This window comes from Trichechus manatus, unplaced genomic scaffold, assembly GCF_000243295.1.
Source record: "Trichechus manatus latirostris isolate Lorelei unplaced genomic scaffold, TriManLat1.0 scaffold00160, whole genome shotgun sequence".
Lineage (NCBI taxonomy): Eukaryota > Metazoa > Chordata > Mammalia > Sirenia > Trichechidae > Trichechus > Trichechus manatus.
The window spans coordinates 1,154,270-1,171,180 of record NW_004444096.1 but is presented as its reverse complement, the minus strand read 5'-3'; the positions used below and the strand labels follow the sequence as shown (position 1 = coordinate 1,171,180).

General features: G+C 38.0%; 1 protein-coding gene across 4 annotated transcripts in view; it reads left to right on the top strand.

The window, feature by feature from the left end:
* Window positions 1–16,911, top strand: part of MPP7 (MAGUK p55 scaffold protein 7) — a 250,667-nt gene that overhangs the window by 133,198 nt on the left and 100,558 nt on the right. For all 4 annotated transcript variants that reach the window (XM_023740589.1, XM_023740588.1, XM_023740590.1 and 1 more), the window contains 2 exons: window positions 10,939–11,016; window positions 13,333–13,413. In XM_023740589.1, coding sequence (XP_023596357.1) covers window positions 10,939–11,016; window positions 13,333–13,413 — 159 coding nt within the window. The remainder of the gene's footprint in view (window positions 1–10,938; window positions 11,017–13,332; window positions 13,414–16,911) is intronic.

Genomic DNA, 16,911 nt, shown 5'->3' with positions numbered 1-16,911 from the left:
TTAAGAACAAAGAAAGTCTCTTTTAAGAATTTGTAACTGTGGGCTGGTTGGTCTGTGGCTTGGGTTTGAGTTTTTTTTTTTATCCTTCTGATCCAGAGTCCTAAACTGCGAAATTAACAGAATAGTTGGTTATATTTCAGGGTCATCCGAGAGAGCAAGTAAAAAAATATTTCTGGAAGGATACACCATCAACCTAGGATTCTCCCATATAAAGCCCCACTGAAGATGTACTAAACCCAAAATTACAAAAAATTTCAGAAAGCAACCTACCTTCAGCTACAGTCAGCAGACCTAGCAAGTAGCAAGATTCAAACTTAAGCGCTCCATGCAATGGAACAGTCTTATATCCTGTAAGTCTATTTAAAATGATATAAGACATAAAAGAAATCATAAGAAGAAAAAAAACTAAGCACTTGGAAAACAGAACAGAAAGATTTGAAAAAAAGGGACATATTTGTACTGCAGGAATGAAAAGTATAGTCATTAAACAAAGTGAAACAAACAAAAACCCTCTGTGGATAGGTTCACCAGTAGATTAGACAGAGCTTAAGAGAGAATGGTGACTTGGAAGATGGATCTGAGGAAAATTCCCAAAACATAGAGAAATGAAAGGGGTTAAAACACATACACAGTAGAGTGAGAAGGCTCAAAATTTTTCTCATAGAAATTGCCGAGGAGAAAATAGGCAGTATTTGAAAAGAGAGCAGCTGAAGTGTTTTCAGAACTGATGAAATACCATTAGTTTCAAGAAGCATCAGAGCCCCAAGCGTGGTACACGTATCCTGTTTATTGATAGGAAGACTCAATGTTTTCAAGGTGTTTTTTCTTCAAGTTAATCTATAAGTTCTATGGAATTCCTTTCAGGAGGCCAACATGGTTTTTCATGGGACATTTATCATGACAGGCTGATCCTAAAAGTCTTGTGAAGGAGGAATTGACTAAGAAGCTTTGCCTAACTAGATAGCGAGAGTATAGATAAAGATACAGTAGTAGTGTTGGCCCAGAGAGAGACAAACCAACAGAATAGAGGACCTAGACCAAGTAACAAGTGGTATTTCAGATCCGTGGGAAAAAGATTAAATGGTACTATTCTTTTGGAAAAAGATAAAGTTAGAGCTCTTCATGGGTATGAGTTAAAATGTGAGTGTACAGGAGTCACAGGAGAATCTCTTTATTATATTAGGATAGGGCATGTTTTCTTAAGAAACAAAATATACGACCATAAATAAAAAGCTTGATATGTTTTTTGGATACTTTAAAATAATTCCTGTTTGCTCAGGGCCACTTTCTCATTCAGGATAGGATGCACAACCGACAAATAGTTCAAAAAATGTAGTGGTGTAGGTGCAATAGAAGATTATTTCCCGGTTGGTGACCAGTTAGGGCGATGTGGCAGATGAATGCGTTGCTTCCCTCCATGAAGTATTTTGGGGACCAAGGCTCTTCCATCTGGGAGCTTTGCTGTTTCCTAGGGCCTTGTCATCATCAGCATCTACTTGGCATAAGGAGAAGAGTGTGGATTCAGCATACCCGTTTCTTGAAGACCTCAGCCTGAAAGTGGCACCTAGCACTTTACTTACAATTTGTGGTTGAGAACTAACCATCTGCATTAACCTTGCTGCAGGGAAAGGGGAGAAGGGTGGGCATTATAGGAAGTGTAATCCTTGACTAGGCAGCCACTTTCCAGCTACAGTTCAGGTACTGCAGAAGGGGAGAATTGATGTTGGGAAGCAGCTGTCTGCCTCAGAAACTATTCATATTATGAAAAGACAAGTTAATCTGTTGAAGAAGATATAAATTAAAACCATGGTGAGGATCCATCTCCTGGCCATCTGATTGGCAAAATGTCTGATAACGCCAAGTGTTGGCAGGAGTATGGGGAACCAGGAAACACCTTTAGGCATCTCCTGTAGTCAGGAGGAGTCATGGAAAAGTTAATAGCAAAGGATCGGAAACAACCATATTGCCCCTGAAAGAATGGATACGTTAACTGCGTTAATTAATATGATAGAATATTATTCAGCTGTTAAAATGAATGAACTAGATCTGTATGTATCAACCTGGGCATATGAATGTGATGTTGAGTGAAAAATCCAGTTGTAAAGGAAACTGCCATTTATGTACCTTAAAAAATAAACAATGGCATGCATTATTTATGAGTGTATATATGTTTTAAAACATGAATATGTACATGGAAATAATATCCAGCAATTTCAGCGTAATATCTTTTTCTTAGAAGAGAGGAGGAAAAAGAGATGGAAGGATGGGGCTTTAGCCATGTTGGTTATGATTTGTTTCATATCTGACGTAAATATAGCAGGTTAACATCTCTTATTTTGATGCTGGGTATACAGGTATTTATCCTATTTTCAAATGTTTACTGTGTTTCAAAATGGAGCATTTATAATTAAAACATTTCAAAAGATTGTAAAAGTTAAAGAATGGTGCACTCTATACTATGACTAAAAAGAAAAAAAAAACACATGAAAACAGCTGGCATTCCTTATCATCGGAGCGTCCCGAGAAATGGAGGCAGAGATGAAGAGGGAGAAGAAAGTGCACTGTTTCTTCTCTGATTTGGAGGTTGACGAGATGTTCCAGTCCTTGTTCTTCTCAGCACACTAGTTAGTATATAGGTGATCTGAATGGTCTTGTCCTGTACCTAGCACTCATTATTCTTGCGTGAGTACTAAAGTTTAATCGACAAAAACCCATTTTTCCTTCTCAGCTGTTCAACTAATGAATAGTGTCTGAAAGAGGGACCAATAATACTTTAACTGACTTAACCAGGTCAGCTGCAGTTTTCCCTTTATGATATACTTCCTCTTATCCCCAGGCTGTCTTGCCAGCTCCTCTTTGCTGTGCATATGTTCTATGAATCTTCAGTACTCAGGAACACACCGCCCCCCTTATAAAAGGAGATAGGTACGGTTTGTGGGGCAGGGGGAATGTTAATTCTAGGTCGGATACTATTAGTTAAGATATTAGACGTACAAACTGTTGTTGCTGCTGTGGAATCGGCTCTGACTCGTGGTGATCTTCTGTGTCACAGAACAGAACGATGCTCGGGTCCCGTGCCGTCCGCATGATCTCGGGTGTACCTGAGCTGTATCTGAGCGCGTTGTTGCTGCTGTCCCGTGAGTTCATCTCACTGAAGGCTCCCCTTGTTCTCACTGACCCTCTGCTTTACAAAACCTGACATCCTTGTCTAGTGAGGTCTTTGCTGATGACGTGTCCACAGGAGGCAAGATGAAGTCTTGCCATCCTCACTCTAAGGAGCATTCCAGTTTTACTCTTCTAAGGCTGATTTTTTCATTCTTATGGCAGTCCATGGTATATTTGATATTTTTCTCCAACACAAAAATTAAATGAGTCAATTTTTCTTTTGTCTATGTATTTCATTGTCCAGCTTTCATGTGCATAGAAGGTGAGATACAAACTACCGAGCAATTATTTTCCTTGCTTTTCTGTACTCATTCTAGAAGCCAGAAAAAATACAGCTTTAGCTTATTTAATATTATTCAGGTAACTGCAGTAGAGTTTAAATACCCCTGTACATCACTGAGAGGTTTAAAAGCAAATGATTGCATTGGGGTCAGTTAAGCTTTATTCAGACTTTGATTATTAAAACTTCATTGTAAAAAGCTTTACTATATGTGTACTTAATTTAGATTATTGGCACCACATTCCCTTACTAAAATTAATCATTTATTTTCAAGAGGTGTGTAAATAAAGGTAGCTGTAGCATTCCTTAGAATTGGTTACATATAGAAATGATTTTTAAGTGACTTTTTCTGATTAAATACGTAATTATAAAAAAACATTTAATGGAGCATAAGGTACACACTTTTGAAATGTCATTGTTTTCTTGATAGTGTATTTTAGCATATCGTTTTTGATGATCTTCCTTTTCAATATTTGTACACGTTTCTATCATTTAAAATTAGTTTCACTAGAGTCTCCCCTTCTCTTCAGATTTCTTCACCCCCAGCTCCTTCCCTCCCTTAACTCCTTCCCACTTTCTGTTCTTCCTGTTGTTCATGGGAGAAAAAGGAAGTGCACTCTTGTTACATGGCTCAGTCTGCAAAGGGAAATGTTCAGTTACAATAAATGAGGTTTTGCAGATTTGGCTATAACTGCTATTTAATCACAGATGCCAGCTTGCCTTACTGATGAGTGAGCCACGTCTTTGGTTATGTATCGGTCTGTTGGATTTCACCACCACTTGTCTGTCGGTTTGTCGTATTGTGGTGGCTTGCATGTTGCTGTGATGCTGGAAGCTATGCCACCGGTATTTCAGGTAACAGCAGGGTCACCTATGGTGGACAGGTTTGAGTGGAGCTTACAGACTAACTTGGAAGAAGGACCTGGTGGTCTGCTTCCAAAAAAGAATTACCAGTGAAAACCTTATGAATAGAAGCAGAATGTTGTCTGATATAGTGCCAGAAGATGAGCCCCTCAGGTTGGAAGACACTCAAAATATGACTGGGGAAGAGCTGCGTCCTCAAAGTAGAGTCGACCTTAATGACGTGGGTGGAGTCAAGCTTTCGGGACCTTCATTTGCTGATATGGCAGGACTCAGAATGAGAAGAAACAGCTGCAAACATCCATTAATAATTGGAATATGGAATGTATGAAGTATGAATCTAGGAAAATTGGAAGCCTCCCTGGAGACAAGTGACGGCTGCACTTGAGGTCTCTGTGCCACATGGAAGGTGAGAATCCCACCACCGAGCCACCACTGCCCCCACGTGTACTGTGTGAGAATTTTAAGTCCTTTGGGTTTTCTTTTTCTTCGCTGGATATTGTAAATTCTAGTAAAAAACAGAATGGTGTCAGTGTTTTCTGGAGATAGTGAACAACTCAAAATTTTTATAGTAATTTTTACTTTCACTCTAGTTTATTTTTAAAATTATGTAGCAAAGTAAAACACCTATCTACTATAGGGTTGCCAGCATTCTGACATTCCAGGAGAACATTTTAAAAACTCTTGATACAGGACACAGTCCCGGAGTGGGCAATTGTATGGATTGGAGTGAGGATCCAGAGAAGACGGATGAGGAGAACAGAACTGACTGCTTTTATTTTTAAAACACTCAGAAGAAGCAAATCAAGTGGTAAAATAACATGCTCATCTGGGATGTCTGATTTTAGGTTATAATTATAGTATTAATACAAGTTAATGTAGAAGAATTGGGAAACATAGGAAGGGAGACATAAAAAGGAAAAATAAAAAGGAAAGGAAGAATAAGGGGAGAGGTGGAGAAGGAACCATTCACAATCCTCCAGTCACTGAAAACAGTCATTAACATTCATCACATATCTATCCAAACTGCTTTCTGTGCCCAATACCCGTTGCCATCGAGTCGATTCTGACTCATAGAGACCCTATATGACAGAGTAGAGCTGCCTCCTAGGCTTTCCAAGGAGCAGCTGGTGGATTTAAACCGCTGAACTTTTGATTAGCAGCTGAGCTCTTAACCGCTGCACCACCAGGGCTCCCTATGCCACCAGGGCGCCCTGTGCCCTATAAATGGATCGTATCCACAAGAGCAGTGAGTAAACAAGGATGAGATCTTAGTCTAAGGAGCCAGATGGCCGGAATTTTCAACCCCAGCTCCGCCACTTACTAGCCATGGGACCCCAGCAAGTTAGTTACCTCCTGTGTAACTGTTCATCTGTAAAGTGGGGGTGATGGCTGTACTTACTCTCTCTGTTCTTGTGAGAGTTAAGGAATTAAAATATTATACTCATTGAAGACTACTAATATTACTGATGCTATTATGTAGGTAATACAAGAACATGGTAAATGCCTCATATTCTTACAGCAGGGAAGCAGACATTTAAACAAATAATTGCAATAAAAGTTAGATTTTATGATAGGCTCAGCTCAGTATTTTATGATAGCATATGTTGAGGCAATCTAATTTTTTTTTAAATATTTTATGGTGTTTTGGGTAAAAATTTACAGAGCAGATTAGTTTCTACTTCCACGAATTGTGCGGAGTGTGTTCCGTGACGTTGGTTGTGATCCCCACACTGTGTCGGCACTCTCCTCATTTCTGGTTTCCTTCCATCTGGTTTCTCTACCTTCTCATCTGTGCATTTGGGCAGATGTTGCCCCTGTGGTCTTGTATAATTGTTTGTTTACAGAGCACGTTCTTCTCAGGTGTTGTTATTTATTTTATAGGCCCGTTTACTGCTTGATTGGAAGGTGGTTTCCGGGAACGGCTGCCGTTTCAAGTCAGAGGGGTGTCATAGAGCCATAGTATCAGGGGTTCCTCCAGTCTCTATAGGCCAGTAAATCTGGTCTTTTTTTTATGAATTTGATTTTTTGTTCTACATTTTTCTACCACTCTGACGAGGACCCTCTATTGTGATCCCGGTTGGAGTGGTCGGTAGTGATAGCTGGCCACCATCTAGTTCTTCTGGTCTTGGGGTCATGTAGGCTGTGGTATATGTGGTCCGTTAGCCCTTTGGACTGATTGCACCCTTGAGTCTTTGGTTTTCTTCACTCTCCTTTACTCTGGGTGGGAAGAGACCACTAGTTGTAGTTGTATCTTAGATGATTGCTCACAAGCTTTTAAGACCCCAGACGTTACTCACCAAAGTAGGATGGAGAACATTATTTTTATGCACTGTTACGCCAATTGATGTAATGTCCCCCGAGTCTATGGTCCTTATCCTTCAAGCCTAGTATCTTCATCCCGGGAGGTGTTTGGTTGTACGTAAGAAATTTCCATGACTGTGCCCCTTGTGTGTTCTATTGTCTATATTAGTATACATGCAACATCTGTAGATACGTATATAGAGATACCCACAACCTAACCTGTATCTGCAGGTGGCTGTGCTCCCTTACACCCTCCCGCCTCTTTACCATACCTGTCTTCCTGTGTATCCCTTTGTAAATTATTTTTGTTCATACTGTTGTTGCAGGATTGTCTATGTTATAGTAATTGCGATAGTTGCTCTTTGTTCTTGTGTTCCTCTTAGTGTCTTCCTTTGCCTTGGTCATGTTGTGCTGTCTTCCCCCATATAGTGTATTGCCCTTCCCTTCACCAGGAGTATTACCACATGTCTTCTATCTATTTACTAATTTACCCTCCCTCCCCCTCCCTTCCTTGTAACATCAAAGAATGTTTTGTTCTGTGTGTAAACCTTGTTCTTTTTTTTTTTTTAAAATAATATTAGTCTCATATAATATTTGTCCTTTAGTGATTGGCTTATTTCACTCAGCATAATGTCCTCCAGATTCATCCATGTAGTGAGATGTTTTGCTTATTCGTCGTTATTTGTTATCATTGCATAGTATTCCATTGTGTGTATGTACCACAGTTTTGTTTATCCATGCATCCATTGATGGGCACTTAGGTTGTTTCCATCTTTTTTCTGTTGTAAATAATGCTGCAATGACATGGGTGTGCATATGTCTATTCGTGTCACGGCTCTTATTTCTCTAGGGTATATACCTAGGAGTGGGATAGCTGCATCATATGGTATTTCTATTTCTAGCTTTTTAAGGAAGCACCATACCATTTTCCATAGTGGTTGTACCATTTTACATTCCTACCAGCAGTGTATAAGAGTTCCAACATCCCTACAACCTTGCCAGCATTTGTTATTTTCTTTTTTTTTTGATTAGTGCCATTGATGTTGAGGTGAGATGGTATCTCATTGTAGTTTTAATTTGCATCTCTCTAATGCCTAATGATTGCGAGCATTTCTTCATGTGTTTGTTAGATGCCTAAATGTCTTCTTTAGAGAAGTGTCTGTTCATGTCCTTTGCCCATTTTTCAGTTAGATTATCTTTTTGTTGTTGAGGTGTTGAAGTTTTCTATAAATTTTAGAGATTAACCCCTTGTCGAATATGTCATAGCCAAAATTTTTTTCCCAGTCTTTAGACTCTCTTTTTACTCTTTTGGATGTTTAATATTTAGGAGGTTCCATTTAGCTAGTTTATCTTCTTCTGTTTGTGCATCTTTAGTTAGGATTGTTACGCTATTTATGCCATGTATTAGGGCCCCTAGGGTTGTCTCTGTTTTTTTCTTCCATGCTCTTTATAGTTGTAGGTTTTATATTTAGGTCTTTGATCCGTTTTGAGTTAGTTTTTGTGTATGGTATAAGGAATGGTTCCTGTTTCATTATTCTATATATGGATACCCAGTTTTGCCAGTATCATTTGTTAAAGAGACTGTCTCTTCCCCATTTAATGGACTTGGCCCTTTGTTGAAGACCAGTTGTCCACAGGTGGACAGATTTACTTCTGGGTTCTTAGCGCTGTTCTATTGGCCTACGTGTCTGTCATTGTACCAGTACCAGAATTTTTGTGTCTGTATTCATGAGGGATATTGACCTGTAATTTCTTCTAGGTGGTATCTTTGCCTGGCTTTGGTATCAGCGTTGTGCTGGCTTCATAGAATGAGTTTGGGAGAATTCCTTCCTTTTCTATGCTCTGAAATAGTTTGAGTAATATTGATGTAAGCTCTTCTCTGAAGGTTTGGTAGAATTATCCAGTGTGTTCATCCTGGCCAGAGCTTTTTTTAGTTTGGAGTTTTTAAAATTACCTCATCAATTTCTTCTTTTGTTGTAGGCCTGTTCAGACTTTCTAGTTCAGTTTGTGTTAGTTTAGGTGTGGTGACCTGATTCTTGATAATTATGTAAATAAAATTAGTTTAGCCTTCAGGATTTTGTTTTTAATTATACTTTAATAGTTTCTCAAATCAAATCTTAATTTTTTATAGCCTGTATTATTTAAAATTTATTACCCCAATGTGATCAATGTTTAAAGTTTCCAATATATTAAGTAAAAATGTTGCCCAGATCATTCCGGTAATATCATAAGGGTCAAAATTCTTTCTCTGATGCTTTGCGTTGTATACTAGGTTGCCAAAAAGGTAATAGAATCCTCTCTTAGCAATGGTATCTGGCTAATCAAAATAAAATCTATCCTACTGCAAGGAATAGTAATATTCTTAGTCTACATCCTGATAGTATTAGGCATTATAAAATTTATCCTCTATTGTCTTACACACGTAAAAGGCAAAAGAAGGCCTCAGGCTAAAATGTTGATGTACATTGAGTCTGCTCACTCTGGCAATGCCTTTGATGGGAACATCGCTCTTACTTAATAACCTGGTGAATAATCAGGTGGTATCCGGTGGAAAACCAGCACCATGAATTTAAAGAGCCTGCTATGGCTGCCATCTAGGAGCTCAGCTAAGTCCAGGTATTGATCATTGATGTGTTATCTACAATCCCTGATCAAAAGGAGGGACTGATTTAGGAAATAATATTGGAGTTACTGTTTCCTCTCCTTGAGCATACAGAATGTGACCCAGCTGAAGCTGGGCTCACGAGGGCTTACAAGGATTCACAAGGACATATCAACTGGGCCCTGAGGTATAAAGACAATAGCTAAGATAATCTTAGAAAATCCTATCTTTTAGGGAAACTTTCACATAAAGCCGATCAAACAGAACACAAAAGACTTTCCACTCTTATCTTTTTCTGTTAACATTTAGTGAATAGAAATTTTTTGGACCAATGAAGACCCTCCTGACTTTCGTTACTAAAACCCGTACCAATGATTGTTAAGAAAGATGATTCAAAATGTAAGATTACAATTTCTAGCCGATCAGTGAAGAAGTGACGCTTTCAATGATTGTACCCATTTTGTGATGTTGATATATACTGATGAGTCTGTAACCTTCTTTGGACTCGGGCAGACATGGCTATGACAGCATGCTTGTCCTTTTTCCCACTTTTGTCGGTTCTGTGATATTTGTTGGACTCGGGCAGACATGGCTCTGGCAGCATGGTTGTCCGATTCCCACTTTTGCCCTTTTGAATATATGCCGAATAAAACTTTCTTTTGCTTTAAGAAATGAAATAAAATAAAATCTATATTCCAGACTCTTTATAAGAGAGTTTGGCTTTGAGTATAATTAAAGAGTTTATTACTTGATACCTATTAAAATCAGGAAATCATGAGGTGCAACTGTTTTTCATATATAGTGGAGGATAATTTTCTTCACTATAAGTAAGGAGAGGCTAAAGTAAGCTTGCAAGTATAAAATTCTAAGTGCACCTATATAAGAGCTGAACTAGAATTTAACTACTGACAGTTACGCATTTGTCAAAGCATCTTCCATTTCTTAACTTATAATATTAAATTTTTTAAGGAACTCCAACTAATAATACATTAAAATATATTATTGCCTTTGTGTTTCTTGGGTAATGATGACGGGAAATGAAGGGCCAACTTATTTTTTTTATTTATTTATAATTTTACTTGCTTTACAATATGAAAAAATGCTTTATTTCAACCAAAAAGTTATGGGAAATATCTCGAGTTACGAGAAATCCCTTTGTTTCATAAAAATTTGAATTTGGGGGGAAAAGTTTACAGTTTGGACCAAAAAAAGCGTAAGAAGTTAAAGGAAATGTGTGCTTGCTCAGGTGTTCCTGGAGCATTGGCACAGAAATAGGTACAGCGCCAGCTTCTTCACTGTTGGCAGTTTTTACATCCCAAACCATTGGAAAGTGGCTGCCAGTTTGCCACTTTGTTTTAATCATACTTTATGTCTTTAGCAGGAATGTAAACTAAACCGATACTTGAAGCATTAAAGCAGTGTGTTTAGAAGTACTAGATTTTAGAAAACTAACATATTTATTTGGGGGAAAATACATTAAGTTTTTACTTGGGTTCTATTTGATGAAGATATTTTTTTTCCATTTGACTTCATGTTGTAAACCCCTGACCCTAGTTAATAGATGAATTGTGCATAATATTTGCCATCTGTAGGTTAATATAAATATACACCTGTTGTTTAAAACGTTCAGTGGATCAGTTTCTTATTTACAAATGTAAAAACGATACTTAAATATCTCAGATCGTTGGCTAGCAGATGAGCTTATACGTGTCTGATTTTCTTCCAGATTCATGAAAAACTGCACTACTACGAGAAGCAGAGCCCGGCTCCAGTCCTGCAGGGCGCAGTGGCCTTGGCAGATGATGTAAGTGTGCCTGTCTGAGCTCAGCGGGCCATGTCCTCCTTAGACCTGTCCACAGGCAGACTGCATCCTATCACGGAGGTGGGGTGTAATCCTCAGAGTGAGAACCAGAAGAACTTGCAAATGTTCCAAAAGTCCTGTCATCACTGAGCCTATGCTGGTATTATTTTGCTCTTCATTGACTTTCCTGTTCTGAAAATTCTGCATGTAGCTTCCCTTTCGTTCTGTGTTGGTAACTATTTCATAGACATTTTAGGCTGCAGCTCCGTGGGGAGGGAGAAGCTGTCAGCTGTTAATGTTTCTAGAAAATCACCGACAGGAACGCTTCGGAGAAATACGGACAAACGGGATAGCTGCTTTGCTGACAGTACTAAAAAATGGCAGATAGTAGTCTAGGCGCGGGACTTAGGAAATACGTAAAAGACGGGATTGTGTTTTCAAATGGCTTATAAAACACAGTAATGATTGATGGATATTAGACCTTTCCAAATTACCTTCATAACCAAAAAGTGAATTTTAGGAGTCGTTGGCCTTGATGGAGTAGTTAATTTCCTGTCGCTATAATTTTGTTTTAAATGTGGGGGAGGGGAACCAACTTGCTGTTTCAGACTTGGACGAGTCGGCGGCGCCACCTGGATACTAAGTGGGACTGAAGATACCTTTAGTGTGAAGGCGCGTGTTCTTGGTGTCCTGTAGCTTGTTTGTTGATTTTAACATTTTTCCCCTTTATTTTGATAAAACAAACTGCAACACAGTTTAGTAAAATATCAGGGCCTTGAATATGATAAAGAAAAATTGGCCATATTCAGAAGTTGATTTTATTTGTATTCTATTCAGATTTAGAAAATAAAGCATATGTAATAAATATGCAAACTGTATGCTCTTTGTTTAGCCCCTAAGCATTTCCCTTCAAGTTTTATCTGTAGACACTACAAGAATGTTTAATACGTGTGTTGTGGGGAAGCTTACCCCTCTGCATTATACAACTGAAACTTTTGAAATGAAGGTGATTGAAGGTGGATATAGTTCCACTGGTAAGCTGCAGTTACCACTTGAGAAAGCCTTAAAAAATTTTTTCAAACATTTACTGTTAAGATTTTGGAAAACATTTGCTTATAAACCAATTTAATTGACACCCATCATATTACAAAAATACTGCCTTTTGAAAACTGTTAGAGACTATATATATGTGATGAAACTTAGTATTTTTATTAGAGCAATATATTTAAATGTTAAAAATGTTGTATATAATGTGACTAAAGAGTGCAAAGAGCCTTTTGTTCTTTTTTAAGTTAAAAATTCTGTAAAATGTTACACTGAAAAAGTAAAAAGCAATTTTTGAAATGTAATTATTGAATATATAAATTTTCTCTGCTTCTACTTGTTGTATATAATTTACATTATGCCCTTCTTTTAGAGAAAAGTCCATTTCCAGAGATAAGAACAGTTAGAAACAATAGGCAAAACCAGAAATTTGATACAATGTTTATTAATAAAAAGGGTTTTTTAATAAAAGTGCATTTATATATTTTGAATTGTATATGGTATATTTCATTGTTCTGATCTTTTTTTTCTGTTTGAGGCTTGGTTTTCTTCTTATGAAAATTATGTACTCCTTCCTATAATCTAAAATTAAGTAGAAATTCCCATAGGAAGATCTTTTGCTAGAGAACTGAGGCAGATCCAAAGTTCTAACCTTTTTTTTTTAGCTAGAACCATCAAACGGGATTCTTGATCATTGTAGGGACAGTCAGTGTTTTTTGTACCCAAGTAGTTGTCAGCCTATTATAAGTCATTTTATGATTAACTTGGTTTATATTTAACAGACTGCTTACTCTATAGATAAGTGTAATAAAAGTTTCAGACCATTTGCTCTATTAGGGGCATTCTAGTTCTTTTTACCCCAGCCCTAAACAGCACAGCTACTGTGGGTTTTTGGAAATGCTGTGAATTTCACCACCTCATTCAGAAGCTTTTTTTTTCTTTTTTATGGCATAAAAGCTTGATCCAGTTCTTTTACAAGTGGTCCTTTGTCTGCATGCAAAAGACTGTCCACGTAAATGAACTACTGGGCTTTGCCCCCATTGCCAATGATGTGGCTGATATGATTCCTTGAGCTGTACTCAGCCTGGGCATGGCTTTGGACTATAAGACCTAAGAAGAAGAGCCGTGATTGATAGCCTATTTTTTTCATGCTGACTTCTCTTTAAATACTGGAAAGTAATAGCCTTGAATGAGATAGATTCTCAAGTTGTCACATGTCGAGTAAAACAATGTTCTTACTAAATATTCCTTATGTCAATGTCATCTCCCTTGCAGCTGGCCGAAGAGCTTCAGAGCAAGCCATTAAATAGTGAAATCAAAGAGCTGTTGCAACTACTGTCAAAACCCAGTGTGAAGGTGAGGACACGTTATGCCTGTAATAAACATGTTCCAAAAGGGCCACTTTTCTAAAACTTCAGAAGAATTTTGTTCCGAGCATTAATTTTCAAGTAAATGTACTTTCAAATAGTGTACAGTATTTTAAGAGCCTAAATCCTATTAAAGAGAAAGAGTTGAGCTTTTGATTATAATGTTATGACAAATAGCAAAAACCTTAATGGGAAGCTCAGAATTGAATTTGGCAAATACAATGTAGTTTCAAGGTCATTTTCCTTTTAAGTGAAGTTAAGAGAACAGAATACACAGCCTTCCAGTGGTTTTGTTTAGGTTCACGTTACTGGGCCTGTTAATGGTATTCCAATATATTTGACAAATGTATCTAATTTTCTGTAGGACCATTTCAGCATTCCTTTTCCTCTTACTGCTTCCTCTTTTCATCTTTTGTCCCTTATTAATTAATGTTTCAAAATACCATATTATTTTACAGTGTAGAGCAGGTTTTCAGTGTTAAATATCAGTAAAATATTGGCAGACAGATTTCAATTCTCCACTGCCCTTTTTCTCCCAAATTTATCACTTATTCCTCCAAATGTGATTAGTCTGTGGAGCCCTGGTAGCACAGTGGTTGAGTTTGGCTGCTAACTGAAAGGTTGGCAGTTCAAACCCACCAGCCACTCCATGACAGACAGATGTGGCCGTCTGCTTCTGTAAAGATTACAGCCTTGGAAACTCTGTGAGGTAGTTCTTCTCTGTCATGTAGGGTGGCTATGATGCGGAATCGACTTGATAGCAATAGGTTTTTGGTTTTGGTGATTAGTCTACAGAAAGCATTTACAGATTATCCTACAACCTATACATTTTGGACTTGACACTGCTGCAGTTATATGTAAAGTATTGTTCTCTGAGTCAAAATTAATATATAGATTACACAGTTAAAATGATCACTTACCGCATGATGATTTCTGTTAAGCATGTAGAGAATGTTGAATGAACATTTCTGTAGAGATACAAAAAGTGATTTCTGACCTCTTTGAAAAATCTCCTTTGTAACTGTGCTATATATGATCTTAAATTTATATTTAAAAAAGATAGTATTAAATAAAAGGTGTATTAGAAACATGCATGAACTCTAATTTCTTTTTTTTCCTTATTGTGCTTTAAGTGAAAGTTTACAGATCAAGTTAGTCTCGCATACAAAAATCTATACACATATTGTTATGTGATCTAGTTCTCACTATAATGTGACAGCATACTCCTCCTTTCCACCCCAGATTTCCCGTGTCCGTTCAGCCAGCTCCTGTCCCTTTCCGCTTTCTCATCTCACCTCTGAACAGGAGCTGCCCATTTAGTCTCATGTATCTATTTGAGCTAAGAAGCACTCTCTTCATGAGTATCATTTTACATCTTATAGTTCAGTCTAATCTATGTCTGAAGAGTGGGCTTCGGGAGTGGTTTCAGTTCTGGGCTAACAGAGAGTCTGGGTGCCATGTCTTCTGGGGTCCCTGCAGTCTCAGTCAGGCCATTAAGTCTGGTCTTTATACTAGAATTTGAGTTCTGCACCCTACTTTTTTCCTGCTCCATCAGGGACTCTCTGTTGTGTTGCCGGGCAGGGCGGTCATTGGTGGTAGCCAGGTACCATCTAGTTCTTCTGGTCTCAGGCTGATGAAGTCTCTGGTTTATGTGGCCTTTTTTGTCTCTTGGGCTAATATTTTCTTTGTGTCTTTGCTGTTCTTCATTCTCATTTGCTCTAGGTGGGTTGGGACCAATTGATGCATCTTAGATGGCCACTCCCTAGCTTTTAAGACCCCAGATGCCACTTACGAAATGGAATGCAGAACATTTCTTAATAAACTTTGTTATGCCAGTTGACCTAGATGTCCTCTGAAACTATGGTCCCCAGACCGCCGCCCTGCTACTCTGTCCCTCGAACTGTTTGGTCGTATTCAGGAAACGTCTTAGCTTTTGGTTTAGTCCGGTTGTGCTGACATCCCCTGTAGTGTGTGCTGTCCTTCCCTTCACCTAACATAATTTTTATATACTACGTAGTTAGTGAATACCCCTCCCCTTCCTTGCCCATCCTTGTAACCATCAAAGAATGTTTTCTTCTATGTTTAAAGCTTTTCTTGAGTTCTTATAATAGTGGTCTCACACAATATTTGTCCTTTTGCAACTGACTAATTTCACTCAGCATAATGCCTTACAGATTCATCCATGTTATGAGATGTTTCTCGAATTCATCGTTGTTTATTGTTACGTAGTATTTCATTGTGTGAATATACAGTAATTTACTTATCCATTAGTCTCTTGACAGGCACCTAGGTTGTTTCCATCTTTTTGCTATTGTGAACAGTGCTGCAGTGAACATGGGTGTGCATATATCTGTTCGTGTGACGGCTCTAATTTCTCTAGGGTATGTTCCAAGGAGTGGGATTGCTGGATCATATGATACGTCTATTTCTAGCTTTTTAAGGAAGTGCCAAGTCGATTTCCAAAGTGGTTGTACCATTTTACATTCCTGTCAGCAGTGTTTAAGTGTTACAGTCTCTACACAACATCTCCAACATTTATTATTTTGTGGTTTTTAGATTAATGCTAGCCTTATTGGGGTGATATGGTATCTCATTGTAGTTTTGATTTGCATTTCTCTAATGGCTAATGATTGTGAGCATTTCCGCATGTGTCTGTTAGCCACCTGAATGTCTTCTTTGATGAAGTGCCTGTTCATATCCTTAGCCCATTTTTTAACTGGGTTATTTGTCTTTTTGTTGTTAAGGTTTTCCAGTGTCTTGTAGATTTTAGGGATTAGATGTGGATTGGCTTTGTCATAGCCAAAATTTTTTCCTGGTCTGTAGGTTGTCTTTTTACTCTTTTGATGAAGTCTTTTGATGAGTGTAAGTGTTTGATTTTTAGGGGCTCCCAGTTATCTAGTTTCTTTTCTGGTGTTTGTGCATTGTTGATGTTTTGTATTCTGTTTATCCCATGTATTAGGGCTGATAGTATTGTCCCTACTTTTTCTTCCATTATCTTCATTGTTTTAGATTTTATATGTAGGTCTTTGATCCATTTTGAGATAGTTTTTGTGTATGGTGTGAGGTATGGGTCTTGTTTCAGTTTTTTGCAGATGGATATCCGGTTATGCCAACACCATTTGTTGGAGAAACTTGTCTTTCCCCCAGTTAATGGACTTTGGGCCTTTGTCAAATATCAGCTGCTCATAGGTGGATGAATTTACGTCTGGATTCTCAATTCTGTTCCACTGGTCTGTGTATCTGTTGTTGTACCAGTACCAGGCTGTTTTGACTACTGTGAGGGTATAATAGGTTCTATCTTTTCCCCAGTTAATGGACTTTGGGCCTTTGTCAAATATCAGCTGCTCGTAGGTGGATGAATTTACATGTGGATTCTCAATTCTGTTCCACTGGTCTGTGTATCTGTTGTTGTACCAGTACCAGGCTGTTTTGACTACTGTGAGGGTATAATAGCTTCTAAAATCAGGTAGTATGAGGCCTCCCACTT